General features: G+C 37.7%; 1 protein-coding gene across 7 annotated transcripts in view; it reads right to left on the reverse strand.

Moving 5' to 3' along the window:
- AP3B1 (adaptor related protein complex 3 subunit beta 1) overlaps window positions 1-23219 on the reverse strand; it is a 330578-nt gene that overhangs the window by 88067 nt on the left and 219292 nt on the right. For all 7 annotated transcript variants that reach the window (XM_072606405.1, XM_072606403.1, XM_072606406.1 and 4 more), the window contains 2 exons: window positions 21188-21329; window positions 9243-9315 (listed from right to left, as the gene is read on the reverse strand). In XM_072606405.1, coding sequence (XP_072462506.1) covers window positions 9243-9315; window positions 21188-21329 — 215 coding nt within the window. The remainder of the gene's footprint in view (window positions 1-9242; window positions 9316-21187; window positions 21330-23219) is intronic.

The following is a 23219-nucleotide window of genomic DNA, read 5'->3' on the forward strand; positions in this document are numbered from 1 at the left end:
TTTCAAGAGATTTCACAAACTTTATTATGAGACAAATTCACTATGCTGAAGTACAGAAAACCATCCTTACCCTGGCCCAAAAAAAAGCTAAAATTATAATCTGTGTATTATAGTAGATTAACATCTAGTTCATTTTGTTGATAACTGTCTTATAGTTATAAAAGAATATTCCTTATTGTGATAAAAAGGTATATATTTTCAAATTTAAGAATGAATGAGAGCTTTCAGACTAAATGGTTTAGGATGGGGTAGTTATCCATTTGTTAAATAACTAAATGTAAGACAAACTGTACTTGTTAACCATGGTAATAGCACCATATATAAGTTTACAGGACCTATAAAAGAAAAAGACAGAATATATTGTAATATTCCCATTCAACTGATTGAGATCACATGGTATTTACCATTAAAATATTACTTTCATATTCATAATCGTAAAATGTAACTGGAAAACTCTAAACATGTTACTATATTTAATTTGCCTTTTAAAACATATTTTCTCCAAAGATCTCAAGACATTTTCCCTTATTTTCACATGATTCCTATGGCAGAGTGAACAGAATTTCAGAGTTAGACAACTCTTATAAACTGTCCAGCCAACGTCAAGCCAAGCGACTCATGTCAAAATTAAGGAAACCAAGGCCTACCGAGGTTAAATGACCTTCTGAAAGTCATTCACACAGAAAATCAGCAGAAGAAACAGAATTAAAACCTAGACCTGACCAGCTAGTCTTGTATTCTTTGTGGCAGCTCTTATGTTCAATAAAAGGTCTAGGGAATGCAATTGGTTTTTAGGGCTAGGATACTCTACTGACCTAACTGGAAACCAGGTACAGTGGAAATTCGAGTTGCAGTTCTATTGATTTCCCAAGCAACACTGAGCAAATCTACAATTTTTGTGTTACAGTTCCCTCTTAAATAAAATGGAAACAAAGTGTGTTTCCTCCTCTGAGCTAGTCCTTAAAGTAATACTAATAGTTTGCATTTACAGAGCACTTTCCAGTTTGCAAAGAAGGGAAGGGAAAATTACAGAAGTGCAACAATTGCAACGATACGCAAGGAGTAGGAGTGGTGAGTTACGCGTTGCCCCTAACGCTGAACTACTGAGTGCCAGCGCCCCCTTCTTCTGGATCCTGTGGGCACACGCTAGTGCAACCCAGAGCTGTGGGGAAAATGTTTTCTATGTAAGCTCAGTAAATGTTTTTGTTAAAAGCTAATTAAGCTAACCAGTTGACAGTAAACAGGGCTCCTGAGCTACAGTAGGAGTAGCCACCCAATGGGGTTAGCTGATGAGAGCCTGAGAGCAGAGGCTGCCCTCTGGGGACACATTCATCATCTATCATCACACAGCATCCTCACAATAACACTAGGAGCTAAGTGCTCTTATCAATCTCATCTGCAGAGGAAGAAATGGGATCAGAAAAATGAAAATGACTTGCGTAGGGTCCCCAGAGCTATTAGGAATCCCACGTGGCATGCCAAGCTTGGGCTTCCTGACTCCCAACCCAGCACTCTTTCCACTATTCCTTGTTCCTCAGTTACCTGACTTTTTGGTATATGGTATCATAATTAAAGCAGAAGTAATCACCTTCACTGGGTAGGTGATTTTATAAATATACTAGCAAAAATGCAATCTGGCTTTAAGGTTTTATTGGCTTTGTCATTTGAGTACAATGCTCTCTCTCATTTTAGAAAAAAACAAATCAAAAAGTATAGAATGAAGAGAGCTGAGGATAATACTGATGTTACAAACCCAAGAGATTAAGATGGTACTGCCTTTTATACAAATAGAGAATTCTGGAAGAAGGGAGGGCTTGGGGGATGGAGGAGGAACTTGTGAACATACAAAAGGGATACAGAATGGAGGGTAATGCCATGGGGTTTTGAGATGATGAAAAGGTTAAAAACAAAATGGAAAGGCCTAAATATTCTCAGTAAAGTAAGAAAAAGGTTCTCAGTTGAAAGAGTGTGGGAAAGAGCATGTACATGAGGGTCTATTTTCACAGATTTTAGCATGCATCTGAATGGATACCCTTGGGCAAGCAAATGATCAGTGGCCTGGATGGGAAACAGGACCAGAGGATGAACACCCTAATCACTAGATAGGCAGAGTTCAGGATTGATCCAGACCAACATGAACCAATTAGCAAGGGAAGAGTGTCCTCAGGTCACACAGGAAGCCGGCCAAATGGGGAAGTTAGAGTACACTGGATATGGCTCTTCCTTGAGCAAACATGCATTATAGGCCAAGGAACAAAGTGCCAGAGTGGCTTTGAACCATGGCTAGCCATCAATATTAACATTCTGCTGGCCTCACTCTATGACAAGAAGACATGGCACACAAATATCTCTTTAGAACTACAACTGAATGCTATGGGGGTTGAGTAGGACATAACACAGAGTAAACTAGAAACTCAACAGAACAGCAAGAACCGAGCAACAGGAAGAACAGTTGGGCTGGTCCCGGGGCAGGAATGAGGGAGGATCAGATACCTGTCCTCTCATGTCTCATCTCTGACACGTTGGCTCCTGGGTGGACCCCCTGTGGGGAAGATACTAGTGTTGCACAGAATCAGCAGGACTATAGCAGAAAGAGAGGGAGTGAGAGTATAAAAACACTTACGAAATGTATTACGCAACTTACTATATTCAAGATTTTCACTTAATTTTAATAGTGATTACTTAATGCCTATTCTATATCCATTTCTGTATTTAAAGACAGATCAGCCTCCCCTTAAGAATTTACAATTTCATGGGATCTAAGAGAAACACATATGAAAGGATGTGATAAACTGATATAGACTCAAGTGCTTTGGCATATGTATGCTAATATGGGCCGTAAGTAGGGAGAATATTCACAGAGGAGGAGGAACTACAGACAGAACACAAAGGATGTTCAGGGGGGATATGGGTAAGCAAAAAGAGATGCCACTGCAGACTAGGGAAATTCCATATACTTTGAAAAAGCCTGATGACTCTGATAGGATACTCCTATTGAAGAATGAGGAAAAATAAAGCTGTGAAGGTAAACAGGCCCAGATCATGGAAGGTAATGTTAGGATGACCAGCTTGGACTGAACCTTAGGTTGGGGTCCCTAATGATCTCCTGGAGGGGAATTACTTTTGACTTTTTTAAGTCTGATGCTTCTTCAGTAGGGAGATGGTAGGTCTTTCTAGCAAAGTGAGTGTCAATAGCATATCACTGGTGCGGAAGATACAAAGGGGAAGGTGGGACCCCCTGTTCTGCCACTTGTGGGAACACTGAAAACTTCATTTTCCTCAAAGCTGTGGGAAGTGCAAGAGTACAGCAACAGACCTAGACAGAGACTCCTAATCACCGAGCCTAGAAAACCCAACATTCTGGGGAGATCTTGATAGTCAATCCTGTTCTGACCTAGGTCCTCTCATTTCAGTTCTAATGTTTTCTATCATGATTAAGCTAGTGGGAAGTGGAAGATCACCTGGAAAGGTTCAAGAAAAGAGGCGAGACTCTGCCTATCGCAATAATCTAGGCATGAGGATTTGAACTAGGAGGCTTTACACAGAGCCTCACTGAACAATATTGTTACTGTGTGTAACGTCCTCCTGGCTCTGTTCATTTTACTACGCACCAGTTCATGTAAGTCTTTCCAGGTTTTTCTGAAATCTGCCTGCTTGTCACTTCTTACAGCACAGTAGTATTCTATTACAATCATATGTCAGAGCTTGTTTAGCCATTCCCCAACTGATGGACATCTCTTTGATTTCCAATTCTTAGCCATCACAAAAAGAGCTACTATAACTATTTTTGTGCAAACAGATCTTTCTTTTCTTGGATATCTTTGGGATACAGACTTAGCAGTGGTACTGCTGGATAAAGGGGTATGCACAGTTTTGGCCATAGTTCCAAACTGCTCTCTGGCATGGTTGGATCAGTCCACCAACAGTGCATTAGTGTCCCAGTTTTCCCACATCCTTTCCAACATCCTTCATTTTCCTTTTCCGACATATTAGCCACTCTGACAGGCATGAGGTGTTACCTCCAAGTTGTGTTAATTTGCATGTCTCTGATCAATAGAGGTATCTTTTCTCAGATGATCAAAGACAATTCCAAAGTACTAACGATGAAGCACACTATCCACCTCCAGAGAAAGAACTATTGATTGAACATAGTCTGAAGCATGTTATTTTTCACTTTCATTTTTTTTTTATACAAATCTTCCTGTACAAAATGACTACAAGGGAAATGTTTTACATATTTGCACATGTCGAACATACATCTGATTGCTTCCTATCTAAGGGAAGGGGCAGGAGAGTGGAAGGAAGGAACAGAATTTGGAACTCCAACTTTTAAATGAAAAGGTTAAAAAACTGGGACAAAAGAATGAAACAGAATGAAGGAAAACTCAGAATTAGTGGTGAGATGGAAAGAGGAAAAGAGCCATGTGGTGGTATCATCAGCAGAAGCTAGGAAGACTGTGGCTAGGGGGTGGGTGAGTTTAAATTACAAGATACCCAAGTGTCCAGGGAGGGGCTGAAAAGCAGGTAACTGACACTTTGGCGAGATGTCAGTCCTAGAGACACAGACTTGGGAATCATCTGCACAGTACAATAGTCTGTAGAGAGAGAAGATGAGGAGGCTGAGCCCGGATGCAATCCCACAGTTTGTGTGTGCTCTGAGAAAGGTAAGGTAAGCAAGAAAAGACTGGCAGAGAAGGTACCATCCAAAAAATAGTGAAAGAAACAGAATAACACAACTGTCATGGAACTTACAGGGGTCAGAAGAAAATTTTAAAAAGGGATGGGGGTACTGTTCAGTGTTCTATGGGAAGATTTCCTGCAAAAGGCTTTTAATAAGTCTAAATTGGCTGTTATTTTTAAAAGAGAAGCATGCATCACATAAAAAAGTGATTTAGTTATTAAAATATGAATCCTAGAGAACCAACTGGAACAAAAGACTTCTTTGCCTTCAGGAAAATCGATCCCTACAAATTTTCACCCTTTCTTTGATTACACAAGGAAAGCTATTTTATACAATTTGTCTTCCACTTCAGCCTTATTTGTCAGGAATCTCAGACACAAATTCAGTGGCAAACCACTGTAATTATCCCATATGGCAGGGAACACATATGCCTGACTCTTTTAGATTATTTTCTTTAAAGAAAGAACCCCTTTTTAAGTCCTGTATTTTGTATTTAATTATGAAAATGTCTAAATAAATTAATTAATTAGGAGCAAGAAAAAACAGAACTGCTCCAGTGGAGTAGAGAGATTATCTTGCAATGTGATAGCCATGCAAATTTACTCATTCTTTCCCTCTAATAATACTGTTTAGCCAAAGTGCCTGATAAATGACAGGCATTTCATAAATTTTTATTGACTGATTAATAATGATAAAAACATCACACTTAAACTCAAACAGTACTTTATATTTTTCAACATGTTCTCACATAAATGATTTCCTTCAACAACTTAGGCAGGGTAGGTATTATGATGCTCATCGTACAGATGAGTTAAGTGTTACCAGTGCTAGCATTCCGCCTTATATAAAATGTTAACTGGAAAGGGAAAGCAATGGTCTGTACTCAAAGGCTACCCCTGTCAAATTTCCCCCCAGTTGTGCAGGTGGTGGTAGTGCTAACACACTCCTCATTTCTATACAGCAGAGGTGCCAACGGTGTTGTGTGAGATGCAGGAACTTAACTGCTAGAAGCTGGTATGAATTACCACAGTGAAATAGTCTTAAATAATCTTTTTATTTAAATTTATTTAAGTTTTCAATATTCATTTTCACAAAATCTTGGGTTGCGAAGTTTCTCCCCTCCCCTCCCCCCACAACGCCGAGCATTCTAATTACCTCTATCACCAATCTGTCCTTCCTTCTAACATCCCTCCCTTCCTTCCCTTATCCCCATCTTCTCTTTTGTCCTGAAGGGCAAGATAACTTTCTATACCCCATTACCTGTGTTTCTTATTTCCTACTTGCAAGAACAGAACTCAACAGTTGTTCATAGAACTTTGAGTTCCGGCTTCTCTTCATCCCTCCCTCCCCATCCATTCCCTTTGGGAAGGCAAGCAATTCAATATAAGCCATATCTGTGTAGTTCCGCAAATGACTTCCGTAATAGTCGTGTTGTATAAGACTAACTATATTTCCCTCCACCCTATCCTGCCCCCCATTGCTTCTGTTCTCTTTTTTGATCCTGTCCCTCCCCAAGAGTGTTGACTTCTAATTGCTCCCTCCCTCCCACTGCCCTCCCTTCCATTACCCCCCCCACCCTGCTTATCCCCTTCTCCTCCACTTTCTTGTATTGTAAGATAGGTTTACATACCAAAATGAGTGCGCATTTTATTCCTTCCTTTAGTTTAATGAGATGAGAGTAAGCTTCATGTTTTTTCTCTCACTTCCCCTCTTTTTCCCTCCACTAAAAAGTCTTTTGCTTGCCTCTTTTATGAGAGATAATTCGCCCCATTCCATTTCTCCCTTTCTCCTTCCAATATATTTCCCTCTCACATAGTTCAACTTTAGCAAGTCCCTTATGACTTCTCTTTGCTGTTTACCTTTTCATTCTTGTGTGTGAAAGTCAAATTTTTTCTTCAGCTCTGGTCTTTTCATCAAGAATGCTAGAAAGTCCTCTATTTCATTGAGAGACCATTTTTTCCCCCCAAAGTATTATACTCAGTTTTGCTGGGTAGGTGATTCTTGGTTTTAGTCCTAGTTCCTTTGACTTCTGGAATATCATATTCCATGCCCTTTGATCTCTTAATGTAGAAGCTGCTAGATCTTGTGTTATCCTGATTGTATTTCCACAATACTTGAACTGTTTCTTTCTAGCTGCTTGCAATATTTTCTCCTTGACCAGGGAACTCTGGAATTTGGCCACAATGTTCCTTGGAGTTTCTCTTTTTGGATCTCCTTCAGGAGGTGATCGGTGGATTCTTTCAATATTTATTTTGCCCCCTGGTTCTAGAATATCAGGGCAGTTTTCCTTGATAATTTCATGAAAGATGATATCTAGGCTCTTTGTTTGATCATGGCTTTCAGGTAGTCCCATAATTTTTAAATTGTCTCTCCTGGATCTCTTTTCCAGGTCAGTTGTTTTTCCAATGAGATATTTCACATTATCTTCCATTTTTTCATTCTTTTGGTTTTGTTTTGTGACTTCTTGGTTTCTCATAAAGTCATTAGCCTCCATCTGTTCCATTCTCATTTTGAAAGAACTATTTTCTTCAGTGAGCTTTTGAACCTCCTTTTCCATTTGGCTAATTCTGCTTTTGAAAGCATTCTTCTCCTCATTGGCTTTTTGAACCTGTTTTGCCAATTGAGTTAGCCTATTTTTAAAGGTGTTATTTTCTTCAGCATGTTTTTGGGTCCCCTTTAGCAAGGTGTTAACCTGCTTTTCATGCTTTTCTTGCATCTCTCTCATTTCTTTTCCCAGTTTTTCCTCCACCTCTCTTACTTGATTTTCAAAATCCTTTTTGAGCTCTTCCATGGCCTGAGCCCACTGAATATTTATTTCGGATGTTTGGGACACAGAAGCCTTGACTTTTATGTCTTTCCCTGATGGTAAGCATTGTTCTTCCTCATCCGAAAGGATGGGAGAAGATATCTGTTCACAAAGAAAGTAACCTTCTGTAGTCTTATTTTTTTCCCCTTTTTTGGGCATTTTTCCCAACCAGTTACTTGACTTTTGGGTCCTTTGTGAAGAGTAGGGTATATTCTGGGAATCTGTAAGATCTCAGGTCCTCCAAGGTGGCCCAATCAAGCGTGCACTGGTCTGGACGCAGAGAGGGATTTTTGTGCCCAGAATCTTAGCAGTTACCTCTCCACAGCCACCTGGCCTCCAGTTCCTCCAAGTTAGCACTGGGGGCTGATTTTCAGATAAGCTGGATGCCCAGGGTAGCCATTCAGTGTGAGACAAAGACCAACTCCCCTAGGGCCTCCACGAGGGCCGAGGCATGACTCAGCTCTTTGATGCCCCCAGGGGTGTTTACACTCTAAAAATGGTCTGGCTGCTGTGCCTGCAGATGTGGCTGCTTGCCTATGTGGCCTCCTGCCTATGTGGCCTCTGCAGTGGCTGCCTAAGGCCAGAACTATGGAAGGCTCTGCTTCCTTCCTGGCCAGCTGAATAAACCCCGTCACTGACTTTTGGCGCTTGTGGGTGAGGGATCTGCGAACCTGCTGCTGCTCGAACCGCAGATTCCATGACTGGAGATCCTGCCCCCAAGGGCTGTTCGAGAGCTCCGTGTCAGGTGCAACAGATGTTTCCAGTGTGCCTTTCAGGTCACCCTGGGCTGGAAATCTCCTCCACTCTGTTGTTCTCCACTTCTGCTGCTCCAAAATTTGTTCAGAGTTCCTCTCTACAGGTATTTTATGGGCTGTGTGGGGAGACCCTGAGTATGTGTGTCTTTCTACTCTGCCATCTTGGGTCCACCCCCCGCCTTAAATAATTTTTTAAAAGATACTTTTACTTAATGATTTCATTCATGCAGGGTATCCCAAAAGTCTTAAGCAGTTTTAAGCTTTAAAAGCTTATTATCATTAATAAGACTTTTGGGATACCTTGTATTACGTAGTTCTAGTGGTATCTAGGATGCAGGGTGAGGTTTGATGTCTGGAAGAATTAAATTTTGCCTCTTAAACTTATTTGCTGTGGGACACTGGGCAAGTTATGTGCATTCTATGTGCCTCAGGTAACTCCCTAGAACCTATCTACTAAGTTATGGGCTCTGGAAGGAGGTTCTCGCTGAAGATATCCCAAATCCTTCTAATATGTTTGGAAGACAGCTGTGGTGTTTAAGAAAACTATGAAGAGGAATAACCTCATCAGAATCAGGGCAAAGAAGGGCAAGGCAGGCATCCTTCTGAAGTGCAACACAGAACAAAACACAATGAAAGAGACTGCTTTTTCTAAATGGACATAATTTTAATGCCAGAAAATCTCACTCTCCCTGGCATTTCAGCGACTGTTTTGTAGTGAATGAAACAGCATCCATGGCAGGAAAGGCTCAGAAAGCCTCTGGTGGACAGTGGGCACAGAATCTTCAAGCACTGCTCAGGACTCACTATTATTGCCTTATCCTTTCTATGAAAAAGAGAAATGTTCCCTAAATGCCAAGACAAATGACTGCAGAAAATCTGGGCCTTTCACTCTATAAAGTATTCAACAGATGCTTAGAGCTGAATTAAAGAGATTTTGTCAAAATACATAGTTATAGTTGACCAAAGGGAAAATTACAAACTTCAAAGATGTAATACTTACAGTCATCTAGATCTAGAAGAGAAACATCTTTTTTACTAGGTTTTCTTTCTGGCCAAGTTTTCTTCTCTTCTTTCTGTCAAAAGTAATACATATTTGATTTATAGTTACATATTTTGCTGCTTGTAAACAATTTTTCCCCTAAATATGACAACAAATTGTGGCACTGTGCTCTGTTTACTTTCTCAAACACTATCCACTGCCAATACAAAATATTTTTTAAATCAAGTTTAAGTTGTAAATTTAAAAATTCAGTACAAATGACTGGATGGTACCCCACAAAAAATCTCTAGTTAAGGTTTAAAAATATATGATTGTTTACAGATGAATGATACTTAGTAAAAAACTTAAATATTAAAATCAAAACAATTTTCAAATTGGATAAAATATTTTACTAACATAAAAGTCACTTAATTTTTAGGTAACACGATCAAAATAACAAATAAAATTAAGTATCAATCAAAATTTTTTAACAAGTTACAACTTTTTAATATGTGAAAATGATACTTTACTTTACGCGCTTATTTCTTAAACAGACCACAAAGCTCCTCCTGCTGAACTGCTCTGGGGGTCTCTTGCTCCTCACTTGCCCCACTTGTATGTTACTACATTCTCACACATTTTAGGGATTTTGATAAAGTGAAGAACTACTGTCTAAAGTAAAAGACTTAAGCATAATACATACTATTTTTTTTCTTTTCAAAGAAAATAAACTTTACATGACAGAAGTATCCTAATTCAAAAAAAGAGAATTACACACAAAGGATTTACAAAAGAGAGAGAAACATTACAGCTATTTTACTCAAATTCACTTTAAAATTCAAATACTCTGTTCCTCTTTGTCAGCAGCAACAAAACTAAAGAGTTCTCATAGAAATTAGATTCAATTTCAGGAATCTCAAATTCAATTCCAGGAAAACTGGATTTAAAAAAGAGTTTGCTTTTTAAAGAGTTTTTCTAAGAAAAATTAAAATTCCCTTGCCCAACTAAAATCAATGCCTTCAAATTTTCTCGCTATAGAATATCTGCATTCTATCAGCAGTAAGAGACCCCTGCCTTCATCTGTACCTCCAAACTGTCATGTGTATGGAAACATCAAAGTAATTTAACCATGAAAAATCTTTCCAAGTGGGGATGAAAACACATACACACACACACACATATATACACAGACACACGCAAAACTTAGCTTTGTGCCTTCTCTCACCATTTTTCTTTAAACTATCCCTAGTCTTTTGAAAGTCAATACATAATTAAGCCTAATTATCTAATGATATCTTACTTTTAGAGTATTTCCCTCTGAGTAATCCTTAAATGTTAGAGAAGCAAAGTCTGTAGTCATGTTTCTTTAGTAGCCAAGTTCGACATGTCCCAAAGGACACAGTAGGTGTGGTTCACAAATAAAAATAAAATGTCTACTTTAAGCTTTTAATCACTAAGGCTTTAAACATATATTCCCTTGTTCTTAATCTAGAAGCTAGAATCTTGATCTGATCCTATAAGCCTTCTAGGCTTTAGAACCAGAAGAACCATTCAGATACTCAGACAATGCCCCCTCCCAGGCTCCTGAGGAGGACAGTGAGACCCAGACAGCTCAAACTTAGCCCCTCTTCCAGTGCGGATAAATGTGGTTCTGGCTATGCTAGGCTAATAACACATTTCTGAGTCTCTCGGTCTCTTGTTTAGCTTATTGGGAATACGGTAAGAATCAGTTATTCCCAAGCACATGAACTGCTTCAATCATACAACACATCTTGATTTATTTATTTATTGCCTGAGTTGTTCTTTAGAAACTATAAATCAATCAATTACCAAAGTATGTTAAAGTGATTACCAGCCAGTTCAGGATCAAAGTACTGACTCATTTAAAAGTGGTCCTACACTAATAAGAGTTGTAATTTCCCTTATGCTGCCCTTGAGATTTGGAACAGAAGAGACTCCAGCTATCTCTTATTGCTTTAATTTCAACGGGGAATTTGCACTGGGTTTACCTTTTAGAAGACTACATTTGTCAAGTCTAGGCACACAGAAGATGGGGGGCTTAGCCATGTGAGGGTGATAGAAAACAGCATTTGTTCTAGAGTTCAAAATTTACTGGTAAAGACCGAAAACAGACATGAAAAAGACTTAAGAAACCTCAGCAAACAAGCACAAACTGAGTGCTAAGTGATCCAACAGGAATTTAGAATTTAGAGGGATTCACCAGGGTCAATGTTACTTTGTCTTTAAGAACTATATTTTTTTACGTTAAGTCACCCTGAGTTATAGGTACAGTTATGTTCTGAAAGTATTTACCAAAGGAAAAAGTTCCACTTGAAACAAAAAATAAAATATCTCCATTCAAAGTCAACAAATTTAATCAAAGGAAAATAAGTCAGAGCTGAAACAGAACTTGAACACCATTGACCATCAGGGACGAGGAACCTGCGGCCTTGAGGCCACATGTGGTCTTCTAGGTCCTTGGGTGCAGTCTTTTGACTGAGTACAAGTTTTACAGAACAAATCCTTTTATTAATGGGATCTGTTCTGTGAAGTTTAGATTCAGTCAAAGGGTCACACTAGAGGACCTAGAGGGCCACACGTGGCCTCAAGGCTGCAGGCTCCTCCGCCTCTGTTACCAACACTTCTTTTTAAAGATGAGAACGTGAAGGCAAAACGCAGGGAGAAGCAGAAGGGCCAAGATATTGTATCTATTATGTGAATGATAAATAAGCCAAATTAATTTAATATTTATACACTTACATTTATTGTGTAGAAGTTTCAGATAACTTTAAGATTTACTTAATTAGTAAATCAATTTTTTTCCTGTATACTCCTCCCATTCCCTTTTTTTAATCTCTTTTAAGAATGTATGTTTAGAAATCCATATCAGTTACCTGGGATGTGAGGGGGTTATTACCATTTAATTCAAGAAACAAAGAAAATAAAGATATTCACTTTTCACACTTTGCTACATATGTGCCATTTCTAATAAATTCAGAAATTCCCAACAATTTTTCCTAAAATTGTAAAAGCTGAGTATCTGTAAGGCCTATTTCACCCAAATATTTTTCCTATGTTGACAATTTAACATCAGCTAAATGAACACTCCTTTTCCTTCTTTAAACACTTAAGCCTCCTTTGTGCCCTCCAGTGAAAAATTGCTTTAATGTTCAGAATAAGCTGATGAAATTTTGGTTCCATACCTGAGAGTCAAAAATTTGTAAGTACCTGAAAACACAGACTCAGGATCACAATCCCATCTCACCTAGGGTGTCACTACCGTGCAAAAACACATAGCAAAAAAGACGCTTTAGAACCATGTGATACTTGAAAATGTTACACTGAGCAAAATGGTCGCAGTTACCTGTAAGCCACAACAATGCGTTACTACCACCTGAAAAATTAGCAACTCATCAAACCAGGGTCAAGGTAAAAAGGCCTATACTAAGTCTACATTTTACTCCTACTACAGCAAAGAGTATATACCAATATCTACTGAATACACATCAAGTCATATACACAGAACAAAGCTGCAGATGCAATCGGCATTAGCTCTTAGAACTTCAAGACAAAGTAAAAAGCTCTCAAAAGGACAGAAATTCATTGACTTTCTGGGAAGAGCAAATAACAGTGACTGAAATACAACATTAGCAACAGATAACGGTCATTTCTGCTGCACTGAAAAAGTCTTGCATTCCAATCAGAGCTAGGAAAAGCTTGTGAGGTGCCCGGCATTTTCCTTTTACATTATATCTCAGTGTTTATCTAAAAAAATTTTAAAATCAAAACATTTTCTTATTTAAAGCATCTACTATGAAAAGAAAAATCTGAATTCTAAACAAAGAAGTTAAGAGCCATATTCCATCCAACATTCCTCCATTTGCAATTCATCTTGGTAATAGAGACAGAACCTGGGTAAATGCATATGGGAGTGGAAGCAGGAGATTTCTCTTGCTCAATGCATAATTCATGTGCTCCGCCTGCAAAGTGTGTAAAATGAGAATTTCACACCGCAGCATGAGCCACGGAGCTGCAGAGAAAAGGCAGATGAAATCATATTTTACTGTGCGAATTTTATTTCTTACCCCACCAATGTTTATATAAAACCATCATTGACAAACCAAACGCATTGACAGATCACCCACTGTTTCCATTGTGTTAGCACTTGAAGAGAGATCAGGCAGAAAGATAAGACAATTTGTTTGTGTATTTTTTTTAAAAATATGGGATTAGGTTTTTAACAGCTGAGTGACTGTATTAAACTTGTGTAAGGACAGTGGGAACGGCTCCTAAAAGCTCAGCACAAAAAATGTCTGGCTATCCAAGTATCTTCCCTCAAATCTGCATTGTGCTTGTATGGTAGTAGATTATGCCTTTGAACACTCTGAAAGATTCAAATGTTTTAGTGGAATACAAAGCCAGTTTTAAGATCTCAAACCCTCTGCTCAAGGCATCTCACATTATTGAAAGTGGGGGAGAATTCAAGGAGCTATGAAGTTTCAAAGAGAAGCACACACAAAAACGTGTACTGCACCTGTAAGGATTTTTGCCTGTTCTCACCACTCGTTTTCATTCTAATAAAAGTGGCAAAGAGGATACAGAGACATGACGTGACAAAGCCAACGTAAGTTTTTAATGTTAAAATTACAAGATGAGATAAATACTAAGCAAAGTTCAGTAAACCAACAGTCAACGTTGAAATCCAGGACACAGTTCAATGATAATTTCTAGTATTAAGCCAAGATATTTGGAGACTTCCTAGGGCAAATATTTGCATGAAATATTTTCAATTAGAGTTGTCAAGGCAACCTATTGAATCTCATGCCTCCATGCAAAGTATGTACAGCTGATAAAATTAATATTAAATTTTAAACCAGAATGCACTGTGAACTCCAAAGCAATTTCCATTTGTTAAAATTCAGTAAATCTCAACTACTGTGTATTCAACTTACAGAATGTCTTAAGAGAGTTACATAAAAATCTAACGTCTTCAAAATCCACAAATTTTATGCCACTGTCAAAGAATTAACCCTTTTTAAAAAACCTGTTCCTCAAACATAACCAAAACACATCTTCCTGGGAAATTTTCCTAATTCTTCTGTATATGCTCTACTTGGTACAACATTCATAGAACTGTTTCAATCTATGACAATTTTCAACTTGTTAGATCTTTATGACATGTTAAGGTTAGCCATCTAAAACTTTTACCTTAAAATTTTATAGAGGAAGGAGCACAAGTATAGGACTAATTTCTGTGTATACATCTTCAGCTTGGTTATAGCAAAGTGACACGTATACAGAAACAACCACCCCTCTAACACTGCCATGTATTCAGATGCCACTTAATTGTTTTGATGACCAGAAGATGATTATTAAATCTTCACCAAACTACTGTGAATTCAGTTATTTTCAAAATCTTATGAATGTCAGTAATAACACAAGTTTTTAAAAGGTCTGGATGTGAGATACTTTTTATAACTAGATAAATGCATTAACTTATTTCACACAGATGGTTTTTGCTCTACACAAAATGAAACCCATAACATAGGATTCATATGAAAATCTCCTATCTAGGACACTGAGAAAACATATAAGCTAAGGAATCTTTTCACAGATAATGCGTAATTATTTTCTTACCAGTGTTATCTAAAGCAGTCATGTCAACTCAAATCATACATAAGAATCTCCGCTGTCTTCTGGCTTAGTTTTAAAATGTAATATCATCTATGTTTTAGTATATTTTTATTTGTTTTATTAAATATTTCCCAATTGTTTCTTAAAATGGCTTGGGGAGCGTTAAGAACGTTGTCAGCTGTGTTCTGACAACGTCAATGGATGGCACTTGAATTACTATCACTTGGTTAAGTCATTTTGAATATGGTTAGAAATACTCTACCCTAGTTATATACATAAGTAAAGGACTAACATGAAGATGGGTACCATTTCTAGCAAAGGGAAGCTTTTTAAAGGACATTAATTTAAACATAACCTTCACCATCTGTTCTGTTCATGATTTTAACTAAGAATAAAATATAATTGTATCAGGAGATATCAGATAAAGTGATATAAATGGGAACCTCTTCTTGCCATCACTGATTTTTCTGCTGACCTTTTTACAAAGGAAAGTGGTCTAATTGTTATAAAAATATTCTGACAATAAATTAACATATTCAAAATCCTTCAGAAAGAATGCATCATTCATATATATTTTTACTTTGTTAAATGATCACATTCTATAAGTAAAATACATAAATTATCAATCCACAAACCTTCATTAAAGGCTTACTACGTGCCAAACATTGTGCCATGGGATGCAAAGACAAAGATAGTCTCTGTACCCAAGGAGCTGACGTGTGCACGCATGTGTGTACAAATAAATATAAATTTATATACACATACACACCTGCTTATTTTATCCACATGCACCGTGTGTACATATGTGTATTATGTGTAAATCTATAGTAATCGCAGGGGGCAGCAGGGAGGCAGAAGCACCAGCAGCTGGAAGGACCAAAAAAGACACCACGCAGAAGGTGGCTCTCAAGCTAAGATTGGGAGGAAACCAGGGATTCTAGGAGATGGAGATGAGAAGAGCGCGCATTCCAGGCCTGGGGGAACAGCCTGGGCAAGATGCAGAGATGGGTGACGGGGAGAGAGCAAGAGAGGAGATTATGTATTTGAACAATACAACAGTCTACCCCTACTTCTACTTATGCGCTGATGTTAATGTTAACTTAATTAGAACTTGGCCTTCACTGCATTAAGGCAGCCCTTGCACTCCTTAATTGACTCTCTGTCCCTCTCCCCACAGACTTTCTCTTCAACTTAAAACTTTTTTCTCTCCTTAAACCTTCCACATCTACCACTATCTCCACTGTTTCAGCTGAGGACTTCACCTCAACTCATCTCCCCCACAGTAAGAGTGCCACCACACCACCTATATCGCAGACCCCTCCGGCATCATCTCCCATTTTCCTCCTTTACTCCAATCTCTGATAATGAAGTGAACTCTTCTTCATCAAGGCCCACCCTCCTACATGTGCTCTTTAATCCCATCCTTCTCTTTTTCTCCAGCAGACTGCTTCTTCTGTCTATCCTTCCTCCCTCTTCAATCTTTAATTTCTTCCTATCTACTGTTTTCTTCCCTGCTGCCTATAAATATACTTTAATCTCCTACATCCATAAAAACTCTCACTAGATCCTGCCAAAGGAAATCTGAGTGCCACAGAAAGAGTGCTTTCAAACTGTGGTGCTAGAAAAGACTTCTGAGATGCCCTTACACAGCAAAGAGATCAAACCAGTTAATACTTAAAGAAATTAATTCAGACTATTCATTGGAAGGTCAAACACTGAAGCTGATGTTTAAATACTTGGGCCACATAATGAGAAGACAGGACCCTGAAGTTGGGAAAGATTAAAGGTGAAAGGAGAAGAGGACAGCTGAGGATGAGATGGATAGTGTCATGGAAGCAATGAACATGAACTTGGACAGACTTTGGGAGACAGTGGAGAATAGAAAGGCCTGGCATGCTATGGTTCATGGAGTCAGGAAGAGTTGGAAACAACAACAACGAAGACTCCATCACCCTATGGATTATGGGGCTCCCATTAACAGCCAAACTCCTTGAAAAAGCTGCGCACATTCATTGCCACAGCTTCCTGTTTTCACTCCCCAATCCTTCACAAACTATCTTCTGACCTCATCAGGTAAGTGAAACTTCTTTCTTCAAAGTCAACTAGTCAATGAATAAGAATCTATTAAGCATTCACTATGTAGCACCTACGTTAGGTTTTGAGGATACCAAAAAAAAGCAAAGCAGTGCTTGCCCAAGGGGCTTACACTCTAATAAACGATCCCAATCCTGCCAAACAGGAGGGCCTTTTTCTCAGTGTTCACCATCATTGATTTTTCTGCAGCATTTAACTCTGCTAACCACATTCTCATAAATAATCTTTTTTCTATAATTTTTTTTGTGGTACTCCTCTATCTTGGCTCCTTCTCAGTCTCCACTGCTTGATCATCGCCCGTAGCACACCATTATCTGTGGGTATATCCCGAGGCTGAGTCCTGGGCCCTCTTCCTCTTTTCTCTGTACACATTTTTACTTGTTGACTCAACTTTGATGACTTAATTATCACTTCTATGTAGATGACTACCAGATCCTTATTTCTATCATCACCGGTTTCCAACTGGATGTCCTATGGATGCTTCAAAGTTAACATAGGGCAAAAGAGAACTCAGAAGTCTTTCTTTCTCTCACTCCCTTATGAATTTCTCTATTTCTGTCCAAGGCACTACCATTCTTCTAATATCTCTGGTTCTCAAACCAGGTGTTATCTTTAACTCTTAACTTCCTCATGATCTCATATATTCAGTCAGTCACCAACAGCTGCCATTTCTACCCATGTAACACTTCTCACATCTGACTCCTTTTTGCAGCTCACATTTGTCCCATTACCTAGACTACTGAAATGACCTCCTAACTGATCTCCCAGACTCAAAAGCTCTTCCCATTTCAGTCACCAAAATGATTCCCCTCAAGCACAAGTCTGACCAGGTCACTATCTACACAATAAATTTCATTGTCTTCCTACTACCTCAAGGATAAGAATAAAGACTTTCATAATGTTTAAAAGCCTTTATGACCTGGTCCCAAACTTTTTTCCCAGTCTCAGTACATAAACATTATTCTCCTGTTACTCTTCATATATGATACAACACCTCTCATCTACATGCTTTGCTCTGGTTGTCCTCCATTCCTGAAGGTCAACCAACTCATCCCTATCTTATTCCCCTTAAGATTTAGGTACAAGTACCTTTTCTTCATGAGGTTGCTCCTGATCTCCTCAGCAGCTGGTGCTCTCTCCTAAAACTATTGTTGTCTATATATTCCTTACATAATTATATGTCATACTATGCCCCCTCATATAGAATGTAAACTCTTTGAGGGCAGGGTCTGGTTCATTTTTTTTTTTAATCTCCAGTCAGTGAGTCAATAAGCGTTTAAGGGCCTGTTATGTACCAGGCATTGTGCGAAGTGCTGAAAATACAAAAAAAAAAAAGGGTAAAAGACAGTCCTTGACCTCAAGGAGTTTACAATTTACTCTAAATCTCAATTTTATCTACTTTTATATGTTTTCATTTAATCCTCACAACATCCTGAAGCGGGCACTATAAGAAGCTGCTTAACATGTCCAAGAGATCGCCCCTCCTAAGTCACAGGACGATCCACTGGATTAAGGATTTTTAAACAGACCGGTCAGAGTGGCCCAGACTTGGAGAAGTGCTCCACAGGCCCATCACCAGGCTCACTTCCCCTGAACACACAATCTTGGGGGGAGGAGAGGAGCGTAAGGAGAACATGCAGGAAGGAGAGAGAAAGGACTTGGGAAGCTTGAAGATTACAAGTAAATGAATTTTCTACATACTTTACCATATTAAATTAAGTATCAAGGTAAGACAAGAGAGTCAAACATCCACCTTCATTGTTAAGATCTGGAGCAGAAGTCATTATACGTGATAATAACAAGTCTGTCCCGTTTGACAAATGCCTAAATAAATCCTTTAAAGACAAAGCATGATAAAAGCAATTTATATAAAAAATTCTAAATCACTGGCAGAGAAGATACCGAGTGTTAGCAACTTCTCCAAAAAGAGATGTACCTGAGTGAGAGGGAAGAGAACCTAGGGAAATGGGAAATTATACTCATACGTGAGATTCTAAAGTAAGTTTTATCTAGTTTAAAATGGGTAAGAAGGTGCTCATGATATGGGAAAAATCTTTTCATAAGCAAATTGCATGGACACAATGATCAATCAACAAGCATTACTAAGTATAATCCAGCATGACTTCCTAAGCCTTACTAAATGCAACAGCTTGGATTGTTTCACAATGACTTTCCATATTTAAGATTGACAATTCAACACAATATAGTCATTTTTATAATGGGAATTCTGTAGGCCTTAATTTTAATAACTCTTGCTCAATGATTTTTTGTTTTTGGTGGCAAAAAGTAGACAGATACAAAAAGGCAAAGATAAATTCAGCACACTGACCTCCTCTGTAACCCTTCACCCATCACTACCTTAACAAACTCCTTTGTCAAAGAAGAAATAGTTATATAATTAGCCATGAGCCATTCAGGGTACATGTCTTCACTCTAATCTTCCCTACATTCTCTTCCCCCTCCCCAATCCAGATGAGCACAGTTTGGATAACAAGTGCCAAGAACAAACTTGTGTACGGTAAAGCACCACATACAACAGGGGATATAACTCAGCACCAACTCTAGGAAAATTCCACATATTGGAAAATGTCTATTCATAGTCAATAAAACCATTTAAGAAAACCTCAACTAAGCCATATGCACTTAACATTCTACTGTTTAATGATAATTGTCAGTTCAGTGTTTCCCAAACAATGGTTTCCTAGTCTGAGGAGTATTTAATATTAATTAGAGCATCTGCAATAATTTTTTAAATATTTAATTTCTTTGGGTAATTTGCTATGAAGATAATGAGATGGTTCTAAATTCAATGATAATGTCCAAATGACCTTTCATATGTGGATGAATTAATAAACTAATTCTAAAATTCCCCAAACTGTCATTTACTTGAGTATTGAAAATGAGTGACCTAGAGGCAATAAGAATTTTTAAGAGTAAAAATTAATCTCAGTGTGCAATTCACTTTATAAACTCTAGTCTAAATTTGCAATCATACTACATATAAAAGTATATAAAATGAAGTGCTATGATAAATAATGAACAATATGAAAATGGCTGTGTTTTTAAGGAATGATTACACTGGGGAAGGTGATTGACTGCTTTGATAAATTCATATTTATCCACGATTATTACTCAACATACTAAAAACAATTCCAAGTGAATGCAGCAAACTCAATTAAAAACGAAGAGCACACCAGGATCAACAGTAAGTCTGGCTCAGTGTTCAGTCTGAGTGACAGGTTCTGCAGAATGGCAGCAGTGAAGCCCAGAGTCACTGATACCATCTCTGCACAGCAGGGGACTTGCTAGTAAAGGAAGGGAGATTATTTTTCTTGTTTTATATTGATATGCTTAGCTTTTACATTTACTTACTTAGCAGTTTAATGCTACAAATGCAATGTTCAAAATATTTCTATCAAAAAGCTGCACTAATTTTTAAAAAAACATTCAGTTATATATTTATCAACTGGTAAAGTAATCTGGCTATCATTCTATTTTCTTTTTTATAACATCCAGAATAGTCATTCATACTTTTCCTCTCCAGTATTTGGTCATACACCCCTCCTCAATACTCAGTTGATGCTAAGACCATAAAATGATGACTCCATCTAGCAAACACCGTCTTCAAGTTCAAATGCGTAGGGACAAGTGGGCCAAGAAACAAGAGCCCTTCCTTCACCTGAATCTAGTGACCAAGAAGGAGCATGAAATGTATCCTGGCACAGCGGACAGAGACACGGCTTTGAAGACATGAAAGCCTGGATTCAAGTACCTCTGACATGGACTGGCCAGGTGAGCTCGAGACGGTGCCAGTATGCACTGGCAGAGAGTTTCTTCCTCTTGGAGTTCATATTACCAAAGAAACCACAGGCCCAATCCTTATCCCTATCTAACATCTGCACCAGTTGAATGGAATATTACAAAAACAAAACAAGAAAACCTCTTAAAACGACTTCCCCTTACACTCTCTCACATTTATCTGACCAGAAAACCTAAAGAGGAAAGACGGCTGGAGTGGCTCATGAGGCAAGTGGCAGGCATTACTGGGCTTTTGTGACATTAAGTATAGTTTATTTCAATGACAGTACATGAAAGCTCAGGACAAAAGTTAAATAGGACCATTCTTGGATTTTAAAGTTTTCTAATAATTTTTTAAAAATAAACGCATCGATCCCTAAGAAAATGACGTTAGAATATTCCTGTCGAAAAACAAACGTACGCTCCACCCAAGATCTCACCTCACTCATTCTTTTGGCTTCACAATCACTTTGTGTGTCTGATTCAGAGTCTGAAGAACTCTCCTCTATTGAACTAGATTCAGAATCAGAAGAATCAGGGGATTCCAGTTTGGCATTTGTCTTGTCATCAGCATCAGAATCACTGTAAAATAATATGGAACATCAGCTTGTCATTATTTAAAATAAACATGTTTGATGAAAACATGAAAAGCAACGACTGCATTACCTGGGAGTTAACTGTGCAAACAAATTTAAAGAACCTTTGCTAAATCAGAGTTACAACCTGCTCCCTTTAGTGTGTAAAAAGATATTTCAAGGTAGTTCAAAAATTCAGAACATATTAATGGAATGATAATGTAGATGGTGTTCTCTATCACTAGGGAAATCATTATCCATAAACTCATCAATTACATTAAAAGTCACATATACTTCGGATAGGATAGCTAGAAAAGGTCATGAAATAACACGAACCAATGTCATCAATAACAGTGCTAAAATAATTAATGGCTGTTGAAACAAAATTCACTGAGTTTATCTGAAAAATACATTTACCACATTTAGGTTTTGATTCTGAAATGGAGAATTTTAAAAATTAGTCATTGTTTAAATTTAAATTTACACACACAGACATATCTCTATATAAATTTGCTTAAGTGTGATTTTAAAAGAAATCCTAAAACGCAAAGACACCACAAACATAACATATGTGACCAGATCTTGGCTCAACCACACTGTGATCTTCTCATCTACCACAGATATTAATACAGAAGAAGGTAATTACATACAAACTCTCATCAGAAATGTTTATGCCAAAGTATTTGACACCGAGGTCTAAAAAGGGCACGTGAAGAGGCCGTCCTGAACTCCCAGGGCATTTTCTCTTCTACCCAGCACAAGTGATTTGTTTTATTAATGAAATATTTTAAACTTTATATTCCTAAATTTAATTTTGGAAATATTTTTTGGAGAGAGAAAACTATAAGCCATCTTTAAAAATAATTCTTTAAAGTATCTTAGTTTTTCAAAATTTATTAACATTGTACTTCTTGCAAGAAGAAGAAAGAAAACTTTAAAAACTATAGGAACTACATGAAAACAAAGTTAGAAAGGAAATCAGTTCTTTCCTACAACTGACTATTGTGGAGCAAATATAATGACTTTTTAAAATAGAACCACAGAACAGTGGCAGAAGGATGGACAATTAAAAATAAAGGCTGAAATATGGATATGAATTTTTTATAAAGAAAACTGGAATACTTTATGTTTTGGGGCACTTTTTTAAAAATCAGTGATTTTTAAGAATTCTTATTTATATCCTATCATTTTAAAGCAATTTCTTCTCCTAAGATAAACCATTTTTTTCACATTCACAGACCTGAAGAGAACAGGCTATTTTTGTGGAAAATACTTCATACACATTTATAAACTTTTAAGAAATATTCAAAAGAATTTAAAAATGATATAGAGCTACCAAAGTATAAAGAGATATACTGAAAATATAGTAAATGAAACAATTTTTACACCTGAAATGCTGGCAGTTACAGCCATCTGTCTTCTACCACTGATAAAGTAACAGAGAGAAAATTTTCTGTTCAGAGAAAGCAGTTCCGAGCTGAATGTTACTGCTTTGTTTCAACAAGTGAATGATTTTGTAACTTCTACCTTTAAGATAAGACTTTCTAGATAAAAGTAGTACGTTATTACGCATCCCTCAATTTGGATGGGTAATTATTGTTTACCTTACTGCTTAGAGTTTCAGATGTTAATCTAATGAAAAGAATTTACTGGTAACTAGCTTTTTAACTTTGCAATGATGAAAAGCCTGTATTAATTTAACCTACAGATTTCATTTGTTCTGAACAGGAAAAACAATATAAATCACTTTTAAAATCATTAAATCCTGACTTAAATTAATAAAGTCATAATTAGGGCATTATGCTGTGTTTGTTATGGAAGTGGCAGGGCGAGCTGCTTTAATTACTGTCTGTAATAAAAGGAGCAGAGTGCGTACTGCGCCCAATCAGCGCTGTCA

The sequence above is a fragment of the Notamacropus eugenii genome, chromosome 4 (assembly GCF_028372415.1).
Source record: "Notamacropus eugenii isolate mMacEug1 chromosome 4, mMacEug1.pri_v2, whole genome shotgun sequence".
NCBI lineage: Eukaryota > Metazoa > Chordata > Mammalia > Diprotodontia > Macropodidae > Notamacropus > Notamacropus eugenii.